The 25,128-nt window shown below is 38.1% G+C and overlaps 1 protein-coding gene across 3 annotated transcripts; it reads right to left on the reverse strand.

Moving 5' to 3' along the window:
• Window positions 1-933: 933 nt before the first annotated feature.
• On the reverse strand, window positions 934-21,405 carry LOC129236071 (F-box/LRR-repeat protein fbxl-1). Of its 3 annotated transcripts, none has more exons than XM_054870261.1 (9): window positions 21,359-21,405; window positions 21,205-21,237; window positions 11,701-11,815; window positions 6,805-7,129; window positions 6,122-6,740; window positions 1,592-1,759; window positions 1,427-1,534; window positions 1,246-1,341; window positions 934-1,171 (listed from the first exon to the last, which is right to left on the reverse strand). In XM_054870261.1, the coding sequence occupies exons 3-9, from the start codon at window positions 11,785-11,787 to the stop codon at window positions 1,036-1,038; spliced, it is 1,539 nt and encodes a 512-aa protein (XP_054726236.1). In that variant the 5' UTR covers window positions 11,788-11,815; window positions 21,205-21,237; window positions 21,359-21,405; the 3' UTR covers window positions 934-1,035. The 3 variants fall into 3 exon arrangements, with proteins under 3 accessions (XP_054726236.1, XP_054726237.1, XP_054726235.1); XM_054870262.1 differs by having other exon boundaries at window positions 21,296-21,367; XM_054870260.1 differs by lacking the exons at window positions 11,701-11,815; window positions 21,205-21,237; window positions 21,359-21,405 and adding an exon at window positions 7,472-7,754.
• Between the last annotated feature and the right edge of the window lie 3,723 nt (window positions 21,406-25,128).

A 25,128-nucleotide genomic window follows, 5' to 3' on the forward strand; every position in this document is an offset into this window, starting at 1 on the left:
TAGACTCCTCTTCATCACAGCAGAATCTACATGATCTTGTACTAGATAATCCTATTGTTTTAAAATTTTTATTATATGCAAAGTGACCTGTAAGTGCTCCACAGAGTAATCTTAGGCCCTCTTTATCTAGGGTTAGAGCAGATTTTGCTCTGTTGGCATTGAAGTTCAAAATTTTTTTGGGGATGATTATGGCCGTTTGTGCCGTTCCAGTGTTCACTGATTTTAATTTGGATCCATTTTTTGGTTTCCTTTTTTATATTATTTTTGTTAAAGCCGAAAAATGGGGTTGGTCCAATAAATAGCCCTTTTGCCCCTTTTTTGGCATACTAGTCTGCCTCCTCGTTTCTTTCGTGTCCCTCATATCCCAGTACCCAAATCTGTGAGACCTGATTATGAGTAGCCAGTTTCTTGAGTGCATTGTTACCCTCTATTAGGACTTTTGACTTGAATGTGAAGCTATTCAAGGCTTAGAGAACCGAGATTGGCTGTCCGAAAGTATTTTAATTTTTACTTTCTCGAGCCTTCTTTGGGTTTTGATTTCCACTGTTTCCATTAAGGTGAAGAGCTCCACATGGGAAATCGTGGTATCTGCACTTATTGTTAGGGATTTGTGTGCTCTAGGCCCCACTATTCTTGCCCCTACTCCTTGGAGACTTTTGGCTCCATCTGTGTACTATTTTTGTGAATCATCATTCAGCTATGTTGGGTTAGTGTTCCACTTTTCCCTAGACGGGAAGATAACCTTGTTTCTCTTTATAAGTTTAGTTGTTTCCTTACTTTTGAACTGATATTTAAAATGTTTACTTCTCTATTTCTCTTTTTTTGTTTTTGTTCGATTTGAATACAAGTTGATCACGGGTTTGATATTTCTCACGTATAATATTTATGCCTACTGCCTCTACTGAATCTCTTGTACTGATTTTTGTTTAAATTTTTTAATTAAATTTTTTCTTTGAATAATAACAATAATATCAAAGTGCACGAAAAATAGCTATTAAAACAACAACAACAGCATCGAATAGTTCTATCACTTCCTCAGTTGAAAATCAGTTCATTGTAGTTGCGGAGCAAATGATAAGGTGAGACGCGACAACAAGTCGTAGTTCGTACGACAGTCACACGATCGGCGCGCTCGAAATTCGCCTTCACCGTCTCGTAGTAGCGACCGTCACTAAACATTTAGAATAGAACAGATAATTGGCGAATCAAAATTTAAAATAAATTAATTAGGATTCCAGAGCTCACCACAACACCATGCAACGCAGCTTGAGACACTTGACACGCAATAAATCGATGGCTTTCTGGCTCTTGTCCGAGAAACGCAAATTATCCGGATCCCATCTATGCAAAGGTTTTGAGGGAAGTTCGGAAATTGGAAAATTGTAATTATAATTTTGTTCGTAAACTTTTCATGTGTTTCAATCACCTCAACTCCAATCGTTCCAAATTTCCACAACTCGATGCAATCGTATCCATCAGCTGATCCACATGTATATTAACGCCGAGTTTTTCTCCAGTGCCCATAACAATGATTCTTTCGAAATTAAATAGCGAGTTAATTTTAACGGAGTTTTTCGAATTCAACACTTACTTGGCATTGCTCAGCACTGGTAGGATACTCATCCAGAGTTGATCGGTAATGTGTGGCATGCCAGAGAGACAGCAAGCAGCCAACTGTTGGCCGTGACGTGTAAGGAATTTCTGCAATGCCTCATCCGAAATACTATCCGAAGAGTCCAAATCCAATGAGATGAGCGATCTGCAAATAAATTATGAATTATTAGTTCTATAGCTAATGCCGATCTCAGAACAATGATCAGAATAAATCTTGGCATGGGGTACAACATGTTCCAATATTTTCCCCCTCTGGTGTAATTTGTTTGGAATTCTCAATCGACTTATTAACCAAATGTGGAAGTACGAAATCAACTTTTTATCCTCAGCAACGGACGCCTGCACGCCTCTTCTAATAGCCATTCGAAAACCACCAAATAATTCCCTCGTCGCATATGTGAAAAGAAAGAAATTAAGAAAAAAAACTACCCTGTGGATAATTCGTCGAAAAATGGCCTTCAACTTTATAAGATTCCCAAGCAGCTCCTCTAATGCCTTCGTACTGGCCGCCGTAATTGAATGGGTTGGTGGCTGACTACCATTCGGAGTACGTAGGTTCGAATTTCCGTGCATGAACATCAAATGTCCGCTCGTCCCTCTGCAGGCATTGGCAAACCTTCGAGTGTATTTCTGCTATGAAATATGAAAAAGCTCCTCATAAAAAACATTTGACGTTCGGAGTCGGCTTAAAGCTGTAGGTCCCTCCATTTGTGGAGCAACAACAAGACGCACACCACAAATAGAAGGAGTAGCTCGGCCGAACACCTAACAGAAGTGTATGCGTCAACTGTTACTATTATTATTTTAACTTTACTATCCGCAAGATTTTTTGACAATTATATTTCTAATTAAGTCTAACCAACAACTTTATTTTTTATAAAACCCTTATTTACTTCATTCCTGGGTATTCACAAGAGAAGATCCAATTTTTGCGCCTTGAGATGAGGGTTGGGTGCTATGAAATCTATAATTCCAGCATAGAAAATCTTTCATTTTTTTATTTCGCGGTTTCTCTGCACTTCGGATAGTCGAGCTGCAATCCAGGCACTGGATTCCACCTCTAAACTGGTGGAACAAAGCAAGCATAGCTTTAATACCTTGAGCGAAAACCATAACGTTACCTTAATCAGGGTCCCGGGACATCGTAACATTGAAGGAAACGAAAAAGCAGACGAACTGGTAAGAGGAGGGTCTTGCAGAATCAGTAGTCACACCACTGGTTGTAATCACGAATGCAATCTTCCCAAAATACCTACAAATCGCGGATGGGAGGAGAAGGGACGACATGCAAACTCAGCAGAACGTTATGGCCCACCAACAACCACAAACAAACGTTAACATTGATAAATATGAAACGAAGGAATGCCTGCCGACTCTCACGGCAATGATAACTGGTTTCTGACCCATCGGTGAGTAAGCAGCCAAAATGGGCATCCCTTACAATTCATACTGTCACAGTTGTAATCAACCGGAGAAAAGCAAACTATATTCCACTTTCTCTATGCATGCGCTGCTCTATGAAAGTCGAGATTGGTAACCCGTGGCAAACCACCTTTTGACAACCTGGAATAGCTGGCTGGCTGGCACTCCGATTCAGTTGAAAAGCAAAAGTATACAGTTTAGCCATCCTTATTTATTGTTTTTCATTTTCAATTTCGATGATTATTTTCAATGACTCAAAAGTAACAATCATGGAGACAAAAAAAATTGATCGGATTCGGTATAATTTGCATTATTAACTTAGATTTTGAAACATTTTTATCGAATCGAAACTCAGATTCATTAAGTGTGAATATACACATAAGGGCGGAAACGAACAGAAATCAAATCTAACCATCAACATTTGCCGAACGAGCGAAAATGAGTTGTGTGTTTTTCTCCTCAGCTCCAAGACCTTAAGCTTTCAAAGCCTGGGAAAAGTAGCAGATGGGATTACAAATTTAATCGTTCACACGACAGAGGGTCCCACGTTACAGGAACGACCCAGCTCTATATCCGGCCAAGGACTGTCACTCCAGCAGCACTCACTGTACAAGTATGGAAAAAAACGACGACATTACAGATTTAAAAACTATGTTTAGAGATCATTAAAATATTGTATAAATACAAAACGGGCTCTACAACTCAAGTAGCTTTTAAAATAAATAAATAATTTCACAGATATTCGAGGTAGAGGCAAGTGTTATAGTACCCAGACTCAGGAGGGCAAGATCTATCAAATGCCAATTGCTACTAAGAATTATGAAAACTAAATATGACTGATCAGTAGCTACATCCAAAAAATTCCTTACTTATAGACTCGAGGTACTGCGTCCGTACCATCGGCGGTCAATTGTGAAAGTAAGCACAGCTTAAAACTGTGAGCAACTTTTGAACTCTTGCAGCCTAAAGAATTGAGAATTACTAGGTTGTTCAATGAGATTTACGGTACGATAAGAGAGGGCGCTATTACTAGCCTAATTTTCTTCTTTTTTTTATATGTTGGTCCATCTTCATATGAACGTATGGGAAGTTTCATTTCAATCTATTAATTCATTCTTTATTTACAAGCCATTTAGTATAGAAATGTCACAGTATTTTTTACAATGGAAAAAACCAAGTATCGTGCAGTGCTTGAATTTTTATTTTTGGAAGGTTTAAAACCGAAAGAAATTTTTGAACGAATGTTGAAAGTGTATAAGACCCCTTCACCATCAATTAGTACAGTAGAAAGATGGGTTGCTGAACTTAAACCGTAGGCCGTACAAGCCTTGAAGATCATCCACGTTAAGGACGCCCATAAACAGGAACTGCAACAATACCAGAGATCGTAGAAAAAACACAGGATATCGTTATGGGAAATCGTGGAGTGACCGAAAAAGATTTAGTAGAAGCCCTAGGCATCTCATTGGGTAATGTAAACAATATTTTGGTTGAAGTATTGGGTTTCAGAAAGCTGAGGGCACAATGGGTGCCGCATCCCCTAACAATGGAACAAAAACACATTCGAAAGCGACTTTCTCAGCAACATGTATAGCGTTTTCGAAATGGTAAAATGGATTTTGTGCGTCGATTCATCACTACGAATGAGACTTAGGTCTATCACCATGATCCTAAATCAAAACAGGAGTGCTGTGAACCTGTTACTTCGGTTCAGAAAGGAGTTCGTGTCCAAAAATCGGCCAAGAAGGTGTTAGCATCAGTTTTTTGGGCTGAGAAACGAATTTTGTTTGTGGATTAACTGCAGACTGATAAAACAAAAAAAAAATGTTGAATACTATTTTAAATTTTTAGACCAGCTGAAGGGAAAAATTCGTAAAAAATACCCACTTAGCAAAAGAAAAAAAATATTTTCCATCAGGGCAATGCACCGTGTCACAAGAGCATTTTTACAATGGCTAAAATCCATGAATTAAAGTTCGAATTGTTGGAGCATCCACAAGATTTGGATCACTAGCGACTTTTATCTGTTTCCAAATCTAAAAAATTCTTGAGTGGAAAACGTTTTTCAGCAAATGATGAGGTCATAACAGTTGTGGAAGTGCATTTTGTAGGCCTTAGAGGCCTCACTTCAGGTATGGAATTCAAAAATAGAAATCTCGTTTTAAGAAGTGTATTAATGTTCAGGAAGACTATACTGAATATTAAAGTGTATTTCAAACCATAAAATGCTGTTTTTCTCCTCGAACCGCAAAACTTATTGAACAACCTAGTATAGTTGATAATATGTAATAATGAGATGTGTTATGGGGTATGTTTTATGGGAGGGGCATCTGGCAACATGAATCCAACCAAAAATTTTTGCATCAATTTCTAGGAACTTCTGCTTCACTACTACCTCTTGAAAAATGACGATTGCGTTAAGAAATTCATCTAAAAGTATTTCTGTGCGTCTGCTACCTTGGCTCCTTGGCACCACAAGGTAGCTTTAAAGAAAATTAAAAAGATATCCAAGTGCAATACAATGCACTTAATTGTGTCTGAGTGCTGTACTGGCTAGTTGTCCCGACAAAAAAAATATTTTGCGAATCCCAAACGCTGGAAGTCAGCAAGAAGGCATTTGATGAGACCAGCAAGGAATCAACACTACAAACAGCAATTCATTAATTTGAACTGGGCATTGCTCGAAAAACATCCAAAATGCAATTCAAGGCACGAGAGTTATTATACAGCAAACAAATGCACAAAACCAACAGTTTTCCATTAATCAAAACTCTGAACTGTGAAAATTTAGCACACCCACCGTTTTCGCCAAACCGAGCGGCGTCTGATTAACATTTATTTCTTTCGATGGCGCATGAGTTGACTAGCGAAACTCCGAAAAAGTCGAAGACTTGGCAATTAAAATGGTTTGCCTCGAAAAACGCGTCGTTATATCAATGCGATATTCGTTTATTGCTTCCATCAACAAGATGGGCAGGCACGAAACGTAAATTTAATTGCACGGAAACTTAGTTGCGCACCCACCATATCCTATTATATCCACGAGAACCAAAGCACATGAGCATCTACCTTCAAAGCTACTCACCTCGTCAATCCCGATTCCATCCACTGCTTCAATACAGTATCGTTAAATCCGTTAATTTGTCCTGCAGACAAAAACTTTAAGTTGGGTATTCTTGTTAAAAGATCAACCAAACATTCGGTGGACAAATCGGTAGCGGTAATATCAAGCTCCTGCAAGGCACACTTATCCCATTCAACCTGCATTACATACTCCGACTTCAGGCTAGTGCCGTTCATCAGCAAGCAGTTCAAGCGCTTCGAACGCTGTATCAATGTCTTTAGTGTGGTGCCACAAACCTTATTGCAAAAGTTCACAGCCAAACATTCCAACTGAATGCAATTGGAGCTAAAAGCATCGATATGCGAGTCGTCAATAAAATTGATGCCATACAAATTGATTACACGCAAATTGGGCGTGGCTGATTTGAGTTTATGCACATTGATAACTTCGTAAATCTCCTCTTCCTCCTCTTCACACTTCTCGTATGTACCGATGAGATGCAACACCTCCAAACCGTTGATGAAGTTGTAAATCTTGCGCATGAAACCCTCCATAAAGATCACCTCCGAAAGGCAGATGCACATGTAGCGCAGTTTGGTGGGAAAAGCTTGCATCTCGCTGAAATCGTGCAGTTGCATAGCTGGCAAAAGAGTGGAACGGTCAATATTTCAATACTCGGGATATGGCAAAATGCAATAACTCACCTGTGGAGAAGTCCAGCAGCATATGTGTGAGATTGGGGCACTTGGCTGAGAGCTCATGCAACACTGTGTGCGTAATCAACTCAATAGGCAGCTCGATATAACGCAATGTTGGACCGAAACGTACTGAGATGAGGGCCAACAAAGATTCCATCGAACCCACATGTAAGCCGGACACCTCCGGACGTAGTGAAACATTTTTCCAGAGACGCGTATCGTAGGCTATCTGACGCCAGCGTCGGCAGATGCGCGCCAGACGACAAATTTCACGATGCGACAGGTAAGAGAAGATATGGAGCAGCACTTTATCGGGCAATTTTTCGATTGTCTGGAATGCAAGAAAGTATAATGCAGCGGTTACATAGTGCACAGGCTATAATTTGAATTTTTTTCTTTTTGTTTGATCATTTTGTTTATCATTTCAAGGTTACTACTCGTACAATAAATAGGCCACTTTATGATTGACCAAATGTATACTGCATACAACTGTGAATAAGATTTCGAATGCACCCCCGACAAAGCACAAAAATAGCAGAGTAGGTAGGTATGTATGTTTTATTGGACGAGTATTCATATAATAGGCTGTATTTTTTAGGTTTTCCTACTATGCATCGGATAGTGAAAGTGCAGTTCAGACAAAAATGCTTTACCAAATTTGTGTTTATCGTACCGTGTCTGCGAAGGGCGTGCGTACGGTGCCATCGGAAAGGTACACTTGCGACGCCTCGACAGCGAGTTGACCCCAAATATCAGTGCCTAAATCCATTACAAATTTTACACACTTTTTTTATTTATTTACTTTAACTTGTTTGAAATATTTTAACTGTCTCAATATTTTTGCACAAATTTTTATTTGCTTTCAGTTGTCTTATGTAAAAATATTTCCTTCTTTAGTTCCCAATCTCAACACAAATCACAACGAGCGCAACGCTTCCTACGAACTGCTGGCATAGACGGATGCTCCATGATGCTCGCAGTAATAGCGATGAGCGCTCAGTGTATTTTATTTTTAGAAAATTTGTGAGATTGTTTGAATCTTCACAACAACAAACAACCAGCTTATGCCACTTTACGTACATACCCTATGATCAGAAAGTACCGGGAATGTTTAAATAAAACAAAACAGAGTAGGCAAATTTATTTTATCTCCTTCAAAATATGGCCCGAAGCAATACACATGTGCCAACGTTTAACCCAGTCCTCCATGCACCCCTGGTAGGCCGACGCGTTCTCTTTGATCTCCTGTATCGAGCGAAATTTCCTTCCAAGAAGTGGTAACTTTAACTTGGGAAACAAAAAGAAGTGGCACGGGGCCATATCCGGTGAATACGGTGCTTGCACGATGGTATATTTACTTGGCGTTTGGTCAAATAATCCAGCACAATTGGGGCTCGGTGCGATGGCGCGTTATCATCATGCAAAATCCAATAATCGTTTGCCCATATTTCTGGCCGTTTGCGACGTACAGCATCTCTCAAACGCTTCGAAACGGATAAATAGTGACAGATTGTGTCTTACAGTCCTACCAATATAAGAAAGAAGTATGGGCCGGTTCCCACGTGCGCGGTTCGTTTAAATTAAACATTCCCGGTACTTTTTGATCATAGGGTAGGTGCGTACAGTCATACATATATATTTGCATATTTGGCGCGTTTTTTGAGTGTTTGGCCGAGCTTTTTCTCCAATTTGTGGTATGCATCCTGATGTTGCTTTACAAATGGAGAGACTCACAGCTTTATGTTTTTTTTATATATAAAGGTGTTTCCAATAACAGGTGTTACAGGTTAATGGATTGCGGTATCGAGAGATGATTAACGATTTTTTATGGCCGGAATTGAATGCCACACAAGCAACGAAACCATTGATCTTTTACGGGAAAAGTTTACGGATCGTGTTATCTCTCGAAGAGGTGATCACAATCAGCTACCGAGATCTTGTGATTTAACACCTCGTGACTTTTTTCGTTGGGGCCACGTGAAAGAGAAGGTCTACGCCAACAGCCCAGGGTCGATTCAAGATCTCAAAGATGGAATTCGTGAGGCTATCGAGAACATAGGGCAGCCACTTTGCAATTCGGTTATGGAAAATTTCATCAAAAGGATATTGTCCTGTAATTTCCACTAGGTAATTTCCGAGGTGTGTTCAAAAAGTATCGCGAGTTTTGAATTTTAGCAGGTTACGTATATTCGAATTTCGTTTTTTTTTTTGTGGCGATATGTTGGTACTCATGCCGACGAGTTCGGCCATTTTGAATGTTCAGTTAATTGTTGACAGCTGCTTTGCTTGCACGTGTTTCGGCTCGTCTTCGATTTTTACCTATTTAAAAAGATAGATCAAAAAACCTGTATCAAATTTTATGTGATAAACGAAATTAAGTGCGCGGATGCATTCCGAATGTTGACTGTGTCATACGGAGAAGCTACTTGGGACCAAAGTACCGTTTATCGGTGGTACAAAATGTTTTCAGAAGGCCGAGAAGATGTAAACATCGAAAAGCGCGCCGGACGCCGGACGTCCGACCACTTCAACAACAGACGAAAAAATTGATGAAGTGAAGAAAATGGTATTGGCCAATCGTCGAATCACCGTTATCAATGATTTGGGCATGAGACGGGTCGCCGCAAAATTTGTATCAAAACTGCTCAATTTCGATCAAAAGCAGCACTCTGTCCGCGACGACACAAATTTGCTCCAGAGGGTCATAACTGGTGATGAATCGTGGGTTTATGGTTATGACGTGGAAACCAAAGCTCAATCATCTCAATGGAAGCTGTCGCATAAACCAAGACCGAAAAAAGCGCGCCAAGTTCGGTCGAATGTAAAAGTTTTGCTTACCGTTTTCTTCGATTGCAGGGACATTGTTCATCATGAGTTCTTGCCACAGAGTAAAACGGCCAATAAGGAATATTACCTGCAAGTTGTGCGCGATTTGCGCGAAACAATTCGCCAGAAACGCCCGGATTTGTGGAAGAACAAAAATTGGCTCTTGCATCACGATAACGCCCCTGCTCACACATCATTGCTTCTACGCGACTTTTTGGCCAAAAACAACACACTAATGATGCCACAGCCCCCGCATTCCCCAGATCTGTCCCGCTATGACTTTTTATTGTTCCCGAAACTGAAGAGGCCGATGAAAGGAAGACGCCACGCCACGATTGACAAGATAAAGACGGCATCGAAGTTGGAGCTGAACAAGATAAAAAAAAATGATTTTTTGAAGTGCTTCAAGGATTGAAAAAACGTTGGCACAAGTGCATCATATCTCATGGGGATTACTTTGAAGGGGACAAAATAGATATTAATCAATGAATAAATAATTTTTGAAAAAACACAAATTTCGCGATACTTTTTGAACACACCTGGTTGAATCCACCATTCGGTTCGTTAAGCTCAATTGGCCATGTTTCTATCCACGCAAGAATATCATTCAGAGCGCATTGAAGTTGTGTATTAGCCTCGGCTTCTGTGTTACCACCAGAAGGTATTGCTGTGCCATCAGCAAATGTTGCAGTAACGCAGTTTTGTTAACTGGTAAAAAGTGCATATAAAGTGGGTCCCAACACAGCAGCCTGAGGAATTCCAGCTTCTATTTCTATCAGTCACTGTACTCATCTGGTTGGGCCCGGAAGAATCTATCCGACAGATATGACTTTAGTACATGATAATATTGGTCGGGCAGCAGTGCTTTAATTTTATTTAGTAGACCGCCATGGCATGACATACTTTGCAAAACCCTTTGAAATGTCGAAAAAGTTCGCAAAGCATACCTTCTTTTCTTCGAGTGAATTTTCTATAGTTCGGGTTATCCTGGGCAGTTGGTCTATTGTTGAGTGTTATAATACGTTCATATATAAGTAGATTATCTACTTTTTCGACAGCTGATTGCCAATTTTTGATGTAATCTGCCATATGTAAACGGGTAGATTAATTATGTGGATTTATTGCTAATTACTGCATATGTAAACGTACTTTTACGCTCGAAAGCCAATTGATGCGTTCGTATTAATTTCCTTGTTTCGATGATATGATTGAGGCGATTTATTAGAAGGTATACCATTAGCTTTGGAATCGTTGGAAGGAGAGATATTGGGCGATATGACGAAACGTGGTTTGCTGGGTTTCCTAGCTTTTTTTCAATAAATAGAGGCATAATTTATTTTAAACGAGGCGTTCATAATTCGAGTCAGATTTGGCATTGTATTTAAAGGGAGCTGCTTCAACATTTCGCTAGTTTTAAGATCATATCTGGGTGACTTTTTATGCTTTAGTTTATTTATCTCTTCAATTAGTTCTGTTACAGTGACTTCTGAAATGTCAGTATCATCATCAAATTGGCAAGGTTGCATGTCAGCTGCTCGCTGTGCATCGTACGGTTTAAATGTATCTTGACGATACCTAGCAAAAATGTCTGCCCTTTTCTTTGCTTTATGTACCCTCCAAAAGGCAGATGGTTTTATGAGAATCTTTTTCATGGCCACAATACACTCAGAAGTTTTACTCCGCCAGTCATACAATGACCGCAATCGGAGCAATCTTTTTCTCTAGTTTGATGTTTCATATTCCCAATGGGTTTTGAACCAAAACCTACCGCACAAACCGATTTGCCTACAGCAACCGGTATACAGATATAAATTTTTTGAGATCTTCTATTGAGAAAAAAAAAAAACAAAAACACAAAAACGTTGCTAGCGACGACTTGCTTTCATCGACGCTCGGTCAAACACCCCCGATCAGTGAGCGCGTGGCTATGAGCATGCATACGCATACACACACACACATATTTACTTACTATGCAACTGTTCAAAAGGAAAACGATAAAATGTGTTGTACTCTCGTTCGTCACTTCCATGGAGTCCCATCGGTGTTCATTTCTACTCATCAAGTAAACATACTCACCAAACGTTCCTTTGAGACTATGGTAGTGCCATCGCGCCCAATCGCCGAAGAGGAAGTTTGCACCGCCAAAACATTCCAATTATCCATTGCCAATAGAAGAAGTGTTGTTCAAGACCTTAAATGCATAAAGGGTTCAAATTTTCCAATTACTTTTTGTGAATATAAATTTGAACGGGTGTCTAGGCCCCATACAGCGTTTTTGTAATTGCAAAACAAATAAAATTAAGTGAGGAATCTGGTTATTTTCTTTTGCTTGTGTAACTTAATAATGTAATGAAAGAATAAATAATTAAAATGTGATTTCAACCATACATTTATTTTATTTTTGTAATCAATATAAAAATATTTGTGAAGTGAACGCGCACTTTATGGGATATAATGCTAAATTTCGGGAACTGGCATTGAGCCAAGGTACAAAAAATGTACTCTTAACAATTGAGTTGATAATTGGCATATAAATATTGAAGTAAAGAAAATTAATGAATTTTATTTAAAAGCCGAAATCTTCCCCGGCTTTCGTTTGATGGCCATTCTAAACTATATAAAAAATTTTCCAATAACAGGTGTTATTTTGAATAGCCCGCTATTTTGGTAGATGTCACTTTTGAAGTTGTCATTTTTTGATATTTGACAAGTAGAAACTACGCCATTAATAAAAATGGAACGATACACGCTTAGACAACGCATTGAAATTATTAAAATTCACTATAAAAATGGTGAAAATTTGGCAGAGACGGTTAGTAAAACTCGAACATTTTTGGGTTATCCTTGTCGGACCGCAATGCAGAAATTGGTGAAAAAATTCGAGCTGTTGGGACAAGTTAGTGATGTGAAGAATAAAACCCATGCAAGTCGCTCAAGAACAACCGACAATATTGCTGTTGTAGCCGAAAGTGTTGAAGAAAACCCAGGTTTGTCCGTTCCTCGCCGTTCTTTGGCATTCCAAAAACATCATTACGTCGTATTTTGCATAAAGATTTGGGTCTTAAGGTTTATAAAGTCCAGTAAACACAGAAGCCGGCCGATCATCAACTACGTCGTGTCTTTGCTGATTGGGTCGTTGAAATGCATGAAAATAATTCGAAATTCCATCGAAAAATCATCTTGAATGATGAGGCCCATTTCCACCTCGGTGGTTTCGTCAAAAAGCAAAATTTTCGGATCTGGGGCTCATAAAATCCAAGAGTTATTGTTAAAAAGCCTCTCTATTCTCAACGTGTGACTGTTTGGTGCGGTTTATGGTCCGGCGGAGTGATTGGACCTTACTTTTTCGAAAATAAAGCTGGAGAAACAGTTACGGGGAATGGATTGCGCTATCGAGATATAATTAACGTTTTTTTATGGCCGGAATTGGATGGTATTGATCTGGACAACGTTTATTTTCAACAAGACGGTGCTACCCGCCACACTTGAAAAGCCTTGATATTTTACGGGAATAACACCTCTTATTGGAAAACTCTTTATATATACCCTATGATCTGAAAGTACCGGGAATGTTTGAATAAAACAAAACAGAGTTAAATTTCAGGGAAATTTATTTTATCTCCTTCAAAATATGACGCGTTTGAAGCAACACACATGTGCCAACGTTTAAATCAGTCCTCCATGCACTCCTGCTAGGCCAATGAAGGGATGGCCTTCAGCTCCTTCGTCGCATTCTCTTTGATTTCCTTTATCGACTGAAATCTACTTCCACGAAGTGGTAACTTCAACTTGGGAAACAAAAAGATGTCGCACGGGGCCATATCAGGTGAATACGGTGCTTATATGATGATATTTACTTGGTGTTTGGTCAAATAATACAGCACAATTTGGGCTTGTTGCGATGCCGCGTTATCATCATGCAAAATCCAAGAATTGTTTACCCACATTTAGGGCCGTTTGCAACGTACAGCATCTCTCAAACGCTTCAAAACGGATAAATAATATTCGTTATGGACTGTCTACCTCCAGCCCATAGACATAACCAAACGGTTGTTTTCAATAGATGTAAGAGTTGTTCTTGAATGGCTTCAGGTTGATCTTCAGCCAAATATGGTAGTTTAGCTTATTGACGTAGCCATTAAGACCGAAATGGGCCTCATCGCGGAACACCATAACTTGATCTGAGCACGCGATGAACACTTTTTACAGAGCATCGATTTGGTACACTTTGTAAACGTTGTTGAGGAGTCGTCATCTTTCAATAATGAAATGTCAATGAATACTGAAAAAATTATGTATTTAGTTTGACAGTAGTGTCGCGTGATCTTTCAAAACAACCCTAATGGGTACCCTAAGTATCTTTAATCTGACCACACTTTATAAATGGCGCTCACACCCATTTGGGGTATTTAGCCTTCTATTTGTGCCTTGCGTCTTAATGTTCTTCCACAAATGGGGAGACCTACACTTTTAAGCCGAACGACTCCAAACGGCAAATGGGTTTTTTATGAGAAGTTTGTTTATGGCAGAAATACACGCGAAGGTTTGCCATTGCTTGCCGAGGAGCGACCGGCACTAGAAAAGGTATTATGTTACGAGCCTGGGCATTACCGAACTGCCGCATCAACACATTCGGTTATGACGCCCGCTAAGCCATCTTACTTAGATAGGGAGGATCCCCATTAAAGCCAAATCTGGCGAATACGGTGGATGTGGAAGCAATTCGAAGTTCAATTCATGTAGTTTTGCCATTGTTTTGATTGACTTTTGACGCGGTGCGTTATCTTGATGAAAGAAAACAGTGATCAAATGCGGCACCCACTTTGATCACAGCTTTCTCATAGTCAAATGCTCAGGCAATATAAAGCCAACACTTCTTTTGATATCTTTACAATGTCAGCTAACTCACGCAACTTCACTTTTCGATCATTCAAAACGATTTGTGATCCAATTATTCCAAAAGGCCAAAAACCACACCAAACAGTGCATTTTAGGGAATGTAAGATTTTTCGGAATTTACTCGAGGAGTTTTTTTCCCCAGTTGCGGCAATTTATTTGTTGGCAAATCCATCCAGTGTGAAATGAGCTACATCACTAAAGATGATTTTGCTTGCATGAAAAACGACTTCATCTTCAAAAAACTAATTTACGAAATTTCTCCGTCGATAATGATCTAGGTATGCCAGTCGACAGAACCAATTTCGTGTAATTTTTTCACCAACCTTTGAACTGTCGCCTCATTCCACCAAAAAAAATCTCGAATTTTGCGATATGTTGATCTTAAAGATCGTCCATTTTCAAAATAAATTTCAATAATTTTAACGCGTGACTCTATCGTGTAAAATTGTATATCTGTCTACTTGAGAAATGTCAAAGATGGCATAAAAAAAGGTACCGTTTAAGAATTATTCACAACTAACATCTAGGCATCACTTTTGAAAGACCATTTCCACGCGGAGGTTTGTCATTGTCTCTCGTTTCATGAATCTTGTCCTCAGTGGGCATTGAATACGAGACCACCGAATGCTAGGCACAACCACTTGACGACTGCTAAAATCAAGACATGTCTATAGAAGGTCCTGTGATTAGAGTAGTTGATTTCCTCGTCTTCCATTAGCCTTAATTTAGAAATGTAAGTAAAACAGAATAACGGTAAGTTCTTGTTGGTTATTTGCTATTCATTCCATTCTTCTATTATCTTTCACTTGACAGTTGTAATTTAAAAAATGTTGTTGCTGCTCAAATGCCACCAACTCGAATAAATTCGCCTTGGATAAATCCATATCGACTAAGTTTACTGATGAAAAAACGAGATCTATTTGAAATATGATAGCAGTAACATCTCCATATAGGTATATCATATCCTAACAGGCCCTAGGGGTAGCGCATTCCATGCATGTTCGCCATCACTGACTAGGGTTCTATGAGAGTAGAATATCTTGTGGAATAGTTTATTGATGGCTTAACAGAGTTACCTTAGAAAAAGAGACAGGACTAAGGACTAAGTGCGAATTAGAATTTACTTGCGAGTGTAAAGTAAATACAGTGATCACACAATTTATTCGTACACCCTGCGTAGTACGTAAAAAAAGAGGTTGTCTGTAAAGTCGGTTTACTGACGATAGTTTAACGTGACAACGTCATAAGAAAATATTGATGGAATGGTTGCAATTTTCAAAACAAAATTTTAATTTTATTTGTTTGATAGATATTTTGTATGGATATAGAGGAGGAGGTAAATGGAATTGCAATTGAATAGGTCAAGTTACATTTACACAAACGTGCAAAATGACGAAACATTTATCAAATTCCTGAAAGATATCTTCAATTTCGATTGTGCATCAGACGTTAATAAGTCAACAACACTAAGAGGCACCATCATCGATTTGCCTTTTTCAAGACACTTTACACTCGAAACACTCCTTTTCATTTCCTACTTTTTCTATCATCGTCCTATTCTCAACAGAGAAATGGTTCATTACCATGCACACAGCAAGAAGGCATATGCAAATACAAGTATATGAATTTATATACCTACATATGCGCATATACATACATACATATATATGCTCACTCAAGTAGGACAGAGCCAGATTTCGAACGTTGCCGAACGCGGGGGCCGATTGTGCTCTTTGTCGTTCGTTCCGCGCTCTCGCTTGCAGTTCAAGCACATTAGCTTACATTTGCTTGCGTACGGAATAGATTCGTATATTTGATATGTCCATATGATTTGTATGCATCTTTACATATAGATTTGTTCTTTGTGAAAATTGCGTGAAATTGTATATGTATATGCATGTTTATATACATATATTAGTATACAACATATCTTATAAGGTATATGGTAAATATTACCATAAATTTTTTCCTTCATATATAATAAAAAAATTAATAATAATAACATTAAAACAACAGGTATTATTAACAAACTTGGTTTTATTTTAAATTCTTCAAGTAAATCAAATTAATAATAATCAATAAGAAGGCATATGCAAGTACAAATACGTGAATTTATATATGTACATATGCGCATATACATACATATATACGCTCACTCGAGAGCAAGATGTCGAACGTTGCCGTTCGTTTGCTTTGTTTGCTTTGTCGTACGATCCGCGCTTTCGTTTACAGTTCATTCAAGGTAACGGCAATGAGCAAGGTAACGACAAATGAGCAAGGTAACGACAAATGAGCAAGGTAACACTAATGAGCAAGGTAACGACACATTTTTTCGTGCGTGCAGCCGGCTAAATCGAATTATAAGACGTTATCACGTCAAAAACTTGAGCTTTGCGCAAAATATTTGCTGTGACAATATATTGATTTTGGGTCACTGTAAGAATGTTACGTAATGAACAGTCGCAAACAAAACTCCCGTAATTTCAACTTACACTAAGGGGTTCCAAGGAAAGCAGGCAGGCGTAGCAAAATGCTGCAAAACATTTATTCGTACACTTTCAGCTCATGATATTGTTGTCGCAAAATTAACGGTAAAAATCGTTTGTGTTTTACTAATATTGCTGAAAACGATATAAGATTGGTTTTTCCTAGTTTTTCTCGCTGATTCAGATTCAGGTGGGTTTAATATCTCGATTGAAAGTAACAAAATGGGACGAAGTGCGGATTTACCATTAAAATTGCGTAAAATTGTTATTAAATTGTACTTGGAAAACAAATCTCTGCGGGAAATAGGCAAAGAAATTGGCAAATCGCATTCTACGGTGCAAAGTGTTATTGCTAATTACGTTAATACTGGTAAATTGGAAGCTAATCACCACCAAGTCGGAAGGCGAAAAATATTGACTTCACGTGAGGTACGCAACATAGCAGCATCAGTCGCCCAAAATCCAAAAATGACCTCCGCGATACTTTGCCGAAATATTCAAGAGTCTTTGCATAAGAAAGTTGCTAAGTATCTACGCTGGTTATCATAGCAGAGTGGCACACCGCAAGCCCTACATTTCAGACATTAACAGAAAAAAGAGATTGAAGTTCGCCAAACGCTATATAAATGAGGCAGATGCTTTTTAGGAAAACGAATATTCAACGATAAGTCGAAATTTAATGTTTTCGCATCGGATGACCCTCCAAAAGTTTGGCGAAAAGAAATACAGAACTGAATGAAAAAAACTTATTCCTACCGTTAAGCATGGAGAAGGAAATGTAGTGGTTTGGGGATGCATAGTTGCAACTGGAGTAGGAAAAATGGAAAAATTGGTAAAAAATGGTTTTTATTGATGATAAAATGAGCATCTGTATTTAAAAATTTTGAAGAATAATTTGCATGATACTATCGTCAAACTTGAACTGGATGCTTTTTTCAACAAGACAATGGCCCAAACCACACTCATCTTATCTCGTGCAAGAATGGCTTATTTACCACTGTATGGAGCTTAAAACTCCACCTCAATCACCAGATATGAACACAATTGAGCTCTTAAAAAGGAGAATCAGAAAGCACTAAATAACATCAACGGCGTCATTAAAAACAGCTTTAAGTGCTGACTGGGAGAAAACTGCAGCTAATGAAACCAAGATATGGTAAAAAGTATGCATCGTCGTTTGCAAACAGTTATTAAAGCTAAAGGCGGCCCAACAAAGTAATGAACACTTTTTTTTCTACTATTTTTTAATAAAATATTCTTTATATGGCTATGTACGAATAATATTTTTGCATGAAATTCTGCCTTATTTTGTTATTGCTTAAGTTCTCTAATTCCAGAAAAGAATTTGAAAATTTTTGTACATTAAATATTGAATAAATTTGTTATTTTTACAAATATGTCTAAATTTTGCACAAATGTATATACATATGTCTACAAATGTAGACATTTGTTATATTACAATTTTACTAGGTTGTAAAAACAGCAATAAAAACAAATGTAAGTCTAAGACTCTTGTGAACTGGTTGTGTGCTGTGCATAAAAATATTAATAAAATAAAAAAAAACGCAATATGCATGGCAGACAGCCGGAAGCGGGATATTTGCATTGGCAAAGCGACAAAGAAATCAGCGATCAAAGTCAGCGCAAGAACATAGAAATTTCTTCAAAGGAAATGTGCATGTGTTCGTTAAATTTTATGAGGTTTTGAGTTTTATTACATTAATTAGCTATTTAAATGTTCTATTTGGTATTTTTTTGATAATAATAATAATATTAATAAATATAATTATTGGCGCTTACACTCTTTGTTGGGTATTCGGGCAAGTTCTGTCTTCTATTTGTGGTGTACATCTTGATATTTTTCGATAAATTGAGGGACCTACAGTTTTATGCCGCCTTCGAACGGCAGATGGTTATTTATGAGTAGCTTTATCGCGGTTGAATTACGCTCGAAGGTTGACCATTGCTTGCCGAGGGGGGACTGCTTCCAGAAATAATGTTTCTATCATTTGGTATTTCATGACCAAATTTTCGAACTTGGGCACTACCGAATGGCGTTTTTCATAAGCCAACAAATATTTTTTCTTCTCTTATTACTATTTCTCCTTGGGTTGGTGTCGAAATTCTGTATGTACAAAATTCTGCTTTTTAAAATTCTGCTTTTTGAAAATCTGCTTTTTTTAAATTTTGCTTTCTAAAAGCTAAAATGTGCGCGAATATATAAAATTCAGGCCGGATTGCACTCAGCACTTCGTTGCTTGATTTTTGCTAAGGTAATTTAACGACGGCTCCTTAGCAGGACGGGTTGCTGTGTGACTACCACTCGAGAGTACAATGGTTTGAAACCGTGGACACGAAACGTCGATTGATATAAAAAGGTTTTTTTTTTACTATACCGATCGCCTCTCTCCCTTTGTGTAGCTCGGCGAAACACCCAACAAAGAGGTGTAAGCGCCATTATATGCATAAATAACACATGGGCTGAAAAGTGCCGGGCCTAACTCATAGATGACACTAATTTCATTGCATTCACCTCTTTTTCGGTTATATATAATATATACCTATATATACCATATATATATATAATTGGCGCGTACACCCTTTTTAGGTGTTTGGCCGAGCTCCTCCTCCTATTTGTGGTATGCGTCTTGCTGTTGTTCCACAAATGGAGGGACCTACAGTTTCAAGCCGACTCCGAACGGCAGATATTTTTATGAGGAGCTTTTTCATGGCGGAAATACACTCGGAGGTTTGCCATTGACTGCCGAGGGGCGACCGCTATTAGAAAAATGTTTTTCTTAATTTTGGTGTTTCACCGAGATTCGAACCATCGTTCTCTCTGTGAATTCCGAATGGTAATCACGTACTACGGCGGCAGCTGTTAAAATTCCATGATGTTCTATTCGTTAGTTCGTGAGTTATTGTGCTAAGAATGACGCTTCTTGTGTTACTTCCAATGGATAAAAATAATTTCGTGTTTTAATTTTACACTGCTTTTTGGTATGAAAAAATACCGTTCAAGCACAGCAATGCCTTGAAAAGTGTTATGGGGGCTCCACTCCATCAAAAACAACAATAAAATGATAGTTTGCTGACTTCAACGTAGAGATGTAGTCGTAGAGACACCTATGATGCACAACTCAGTAGACAGCCAAATGTGACGGTAACAGCAGAAAAGATCAAATAAATCCATAAAATCGTTTTGAATGATCGAAAAGTGAAGTTGCGTGAGTTAGCTGACATCGTAAAGATATCAGAGAAAGTGTTGGATTTATATTGTCTGAGCATTTGACTATGAGAAAGCTCTGTTCACTGTGAGTACCCGCGTTTGCTCGCTGTTGACCAAAAACAAGGCGGTGTTGATGATTAAAAACCATGGCAAAACTCCCACATCCACCGTATTCGACAGATTTGGCTCCCAGCGATTACTGGCAGATCTGAAAAAAAATGTTCGCCGGTAAGAAATTTTGCTCGAACGAAGAGGTTATCGCTGAAACTGAGGCCTATTTTGAGACAAATGATAAATCGTTTCACAAAGGAGTACTGAAATGTTAGAGCCGCGCTGGAATGATTGCGTTGTTCTTGATGGAATTTACGTTGATGAATAAGCTAATTTTGAACAGCAAAAAACGTGTTTTCTTTTTTAGACCCGGGACTTTTCAGCCCATGTATTAATTCTATTCAAAAATAATTTACATTTTTGATTTCATAATATTTTGGTTTGTGGTGTTTTTTTTTGTTTTTGCCCTTCTTGCTCTACACACATCCATATGTAAGTACTGTATATGAATTATAGGAATGTGCATGAACTTTCTCACTGGCAGTCCCACTTATGTTGAGCTACCAAATTGGGCTATTTTCATGCCCACAAATATTCCGGGCCAATAAACAGGTGAATAGGTTTGTTAAAAAAAATAATTTGTACACTTTTATCAATACGACAGAATTGTAGAAGTAAAACTGAAATTGAATGACTTAAAAATTCGGCACAGAAAAATTATTTACTAGCGCCATGTCACTGATATATAATATGTACATATATATATACGTATTTTTTTGGTTTCTTTTTTGCTTAAGGTTCCCAAAAAAACTATTCATTCATTTGATGATACATACACACACTTTCATGTTTATATATGTATGTTTGTATAGATTTATGTATGTCGGTATGCTTAATTTCACTAAGTTTAATTACCCTTTGAAATCACTCAAAAGTAACGGCCGAATGTGCAATCGAGATGAAAAAGTAATTTTAATTAAATTCAAATGTATACTATTTATCTCACAATATTATTATTTTATTGCACTTGTGTCGATTTTTCTCTTTTTTTCTATGCTAATCATCCAACCTTTGGTTGATGTTGGCTGCACTAAAAATCCCGAGGAACTAAATGAATTTTGTTGGCGAAAATTCACAAATTTACATATTGTGCGATTGTATCCATTTTTTGTACATACGCAGCCATGTCCATACACATATACACACATACATGCATATATGTATGCCTGCATTTGCATACCAACTAGCTCCATAGCATCTTTGCTTTTAGCCTTATTCACATCGTATTCACTATGGCCCGATTTGCACAATTTTGTGCCCTAATAGAAAGGAACAAGCAACTAACATCCCCAGAGCATTTTCGCCAAACAACTCGTCAACACTTAAGTATTTTCGTCATTTGGCCAACAATGGCGATCATGCCGAACATACGTATATACATTTGTATGTAAAGGGTGATCCGATTGGAGATACTTTTTCCAATAGAGCTTTTTTGACAAATCACACGTAACTACTGTCAAACTACATATATAATTTGTTTCAGTATTCATTGACATTTCATCATGGAAAGACTTACTCCTCAACGACGCACAGTGCGGCCGATTCCCGAAAAGCTGGCCAAAACTCAAAAAATTAAGTAAGGGATTCAAAAATTCTTACTCGAGGGTTGTCGGGGTCGCTGATTACGAATTTGATGTTAAAATTTTGAAAATCCACCACCTTCCACCCCTATTGGCCATCCCCTCACGTGAAATAGCGTATATTCAAGAACATAATCAAGATGCATGTTAATTTATATGTTTTCGGGGTCGCTGATTACGAATTTGATCTTAAAATTTTGAAAATCGAAAAAATTGCAAAAAATGTATCTACGTATTGCTGCAGCTAAAAATTTTGTGTCGAGGTATTGATGTGTACTAAAGATTTCTCATATTTTACTAACCTTCCGAAGATGATTCCATTTGGTTTTGTTCAATTTACTCCATTACAAAATCTTTCAAATGTGTACAACTTTCACTATTCATCGACAGTAATACGATGCTCAAACGAAGGCCACGTTGCGACTGAAAATACAGAGGATACTTAGGGTACAGAACGTTGCTATGAACGGTTTTCACTACTCAAGCGATGAAGCCCATTTTGGTCTTAATGGCTACGTCAATAAGAAAATTATCATATTTGGGCTGAAGAGCAATCCGAACAGCCATTACAGTCATTGAAAACAAACGTTTGGTGCTACCTATGGGCTGGAAGAATCATCAAAGACGAGGCTGGCGCTAATGTAAAAGTGAATGGCGAACGCTATCTCGCCATGATAAACGACTTTTTCGTACCGGATGCCGGAAATTGAAGCCCGTGATCTACGGAACATTTGATTCCAAAACAGCGGCCCCCCGTGAAAAAATCGATTTACTGCGTTATCGCTTCGGTGAGCAATTTATCTCTTGTCTCGGATCAGTGGATTGGTCACCAAGATCGTGTGATATCACACCTTCTGATTTGTATTTGTGGGGGTATGTAAAGTCTAAATGCTTTGTGGCTAAATCACATTCGATTGAGGCCTTGGAAGTCTACATTACTAAAGTTTTTCACAAGTTGCCGACCGAAGTCCTCCAGCGAGTCATTCAAAATTGGTGTTTACAGACGGCGGAATTACGGCGCAGTTGCGGTCTACTTTTGAGAGGGATTATCTTTAAAAAATGAATAGTTCTACACAAAAATAATAAAGGTTTCGAAATCAATTTGAATTTTTGTTGTTTTATATAAAATTAAAATCCAATGCCTCTAAATTGATCACCCTTTACATATCTGTACATCACCGACAATCAGACGCCGATACGTCTAATAGTCATTTCTTTTAATTTTTTTTCAATACAGATTTGTATGAATGTGTATGTAAAATAAAACACATTTTTATAAACATTTGCACTCAAATACTTTCGCTGGCATCTGTATTTATGAATTAAACAGAAAAATTTACTAGAAAATTGATTACATATGCATTTGCTGTTTGACGTTGCACTCGATTTTAATTTGTTTACCGGCCATGTGTGTCGATGTGAAGGAATTATGAAGGAATATTTGAGGGAAGCACAAATAAACAAATTAAATGGAAGCCCATAAAACTAATAGCAAATATTAACAACCAGAGATAAATTTCTTAACTAAGAAACATTTTTCCTACACTCCTAAACGTGTATCTACATAGGGCTGGCTTCGTAAATTCGATTTTCATTTTTTATAGATGCTCCTTTCTAGAAATGTGCCATTTACTATAGTATAACGTCATTTTAGATAACCAAAGACTTGCTAGCAACTCATCAGATTTTACTACTACTACCCTCGACTTTAGAATGGAGTTTAAGGTAAAGTTCCGCACGCGAAAGGGATGGAATTTAAATTCAATAGTCGAAGAGAATTCAACTTCACTTTACACTAACGAATCCAAGATGGACTGGGGTCCAGCAATAGATTCCCCTAGTTTGTTAGCTGCTTTCTTTTCATACCTAAGGAGCCTCATGGAGTGTCATTCAGCTTTGTTCTGTTTATTGCTTCAGTGAAAAGGCTAATCTTAAAATGGTTGGATTTATTGTATTGCAATATTGTTTTAGCTCATACAGCACCAGATTTGTGCATCGTAGAACCATACTGGTTTTAGAACTTGATTATATATATGGTGAAGTCCAAAATAAATAAGACTGAGCTGAAATAGAAACGACCGGAGCTTCGTTCTGATAACTTCGAGTTTATTTATTCAAAATAGTCCCCTCTGGCCTCGATACACTGTTGTGTGCGATCTAAAGGCTTTTCGAAAGAGTGTTTCAGATCATTAAACGGAATCCGGAATGTCCTTCAGGAAGTCGGTACAAGTCTTTTGGATGGCCTCTACGGACGCAAAACGTTTTCCCTTGATGGTGATTGATGGTTAAAATGATTTCTAGGATTTCTAGTCAAAAAATCAGTCACAAGAGTGGATAGATGAGATGATGCATTAAAATGCAATAAACGTCAGCTTCCTCCTTCGCGGTATTTGGGCGAATTCGGCGAATGCGATGCAACAAACGCTTCAAAACACCAAGATAGAAAATTACATTGACGGGTGGGCCTGTTGGCATGAACTCCTTGTGGACAAGAGCGACTTTTCCAAACACGATTTTTTGGGTGGTGGCTCGTCTGGGGCCTTCCATTCGGCACTTTGACGCTAAGTTTCAGATTCATGATGGAGACACCATGTTTCATCTGTTACAATATTGTAAACGAAGTTCTGCTCTTTTCTCACCTCTTTAATGAGGTCTTTCGAATGTTGAATTCTGAGCAATTTTTGGTCCTCAGTTAACTTGTGCGGAATGAAACGTGCACAGACCTTTCGTAAGCCCAAATGGTCAGTTGAAATGCGATAAATAGATGTTTTGGAGATATTCAACCCCGATTCCACGAATTTAAACGATAATTTCGGTTCATTTTTGATAAATTTACGAACAATTTTGATGGAGTTTTCGGTGATTACTGATTTTGGGCAGCCTCATGTATGTTCATTGTCATTTATATCCTCACAACCATCTCTGAAACGAGTAAACCATTCATGAACTCGGGCACGAGATAGACAGTCAACAATTCAAATGTTTCGGTAAACGTTTTACCGATTTTAAAACAAAATTTGATATTAGCTCTTTGTTCGAAACTCATTTTTGTACCGATGACACAAACATACTGACACTTTAGGCGCAATAACTTCGCTTCCAGTGAACCAAATGTGACCAAGCTTTCAGTGGAAGGCAGCTAGAGATGAACTTCTAAGGCACTAACTCATTAGAAAGATGGCGCCATCAAAAACATTTT

This window comes from Anastrepha obliqua, chromosome 1 (genome assembly GCF_027943255.1).
Source record: "Anastrepha obliqua isolate idAnaObli1 chromosome 1, idAnaObli1_1.0, whole genome shotgun sequence".
In the NCBI taxonomy this organism is placed as follows: Eukaryota; Metazoa; Arthropoda; class Insecta; order Diptera; family Tephritidae; genus Anastrepha; species Anastrepha obliqua.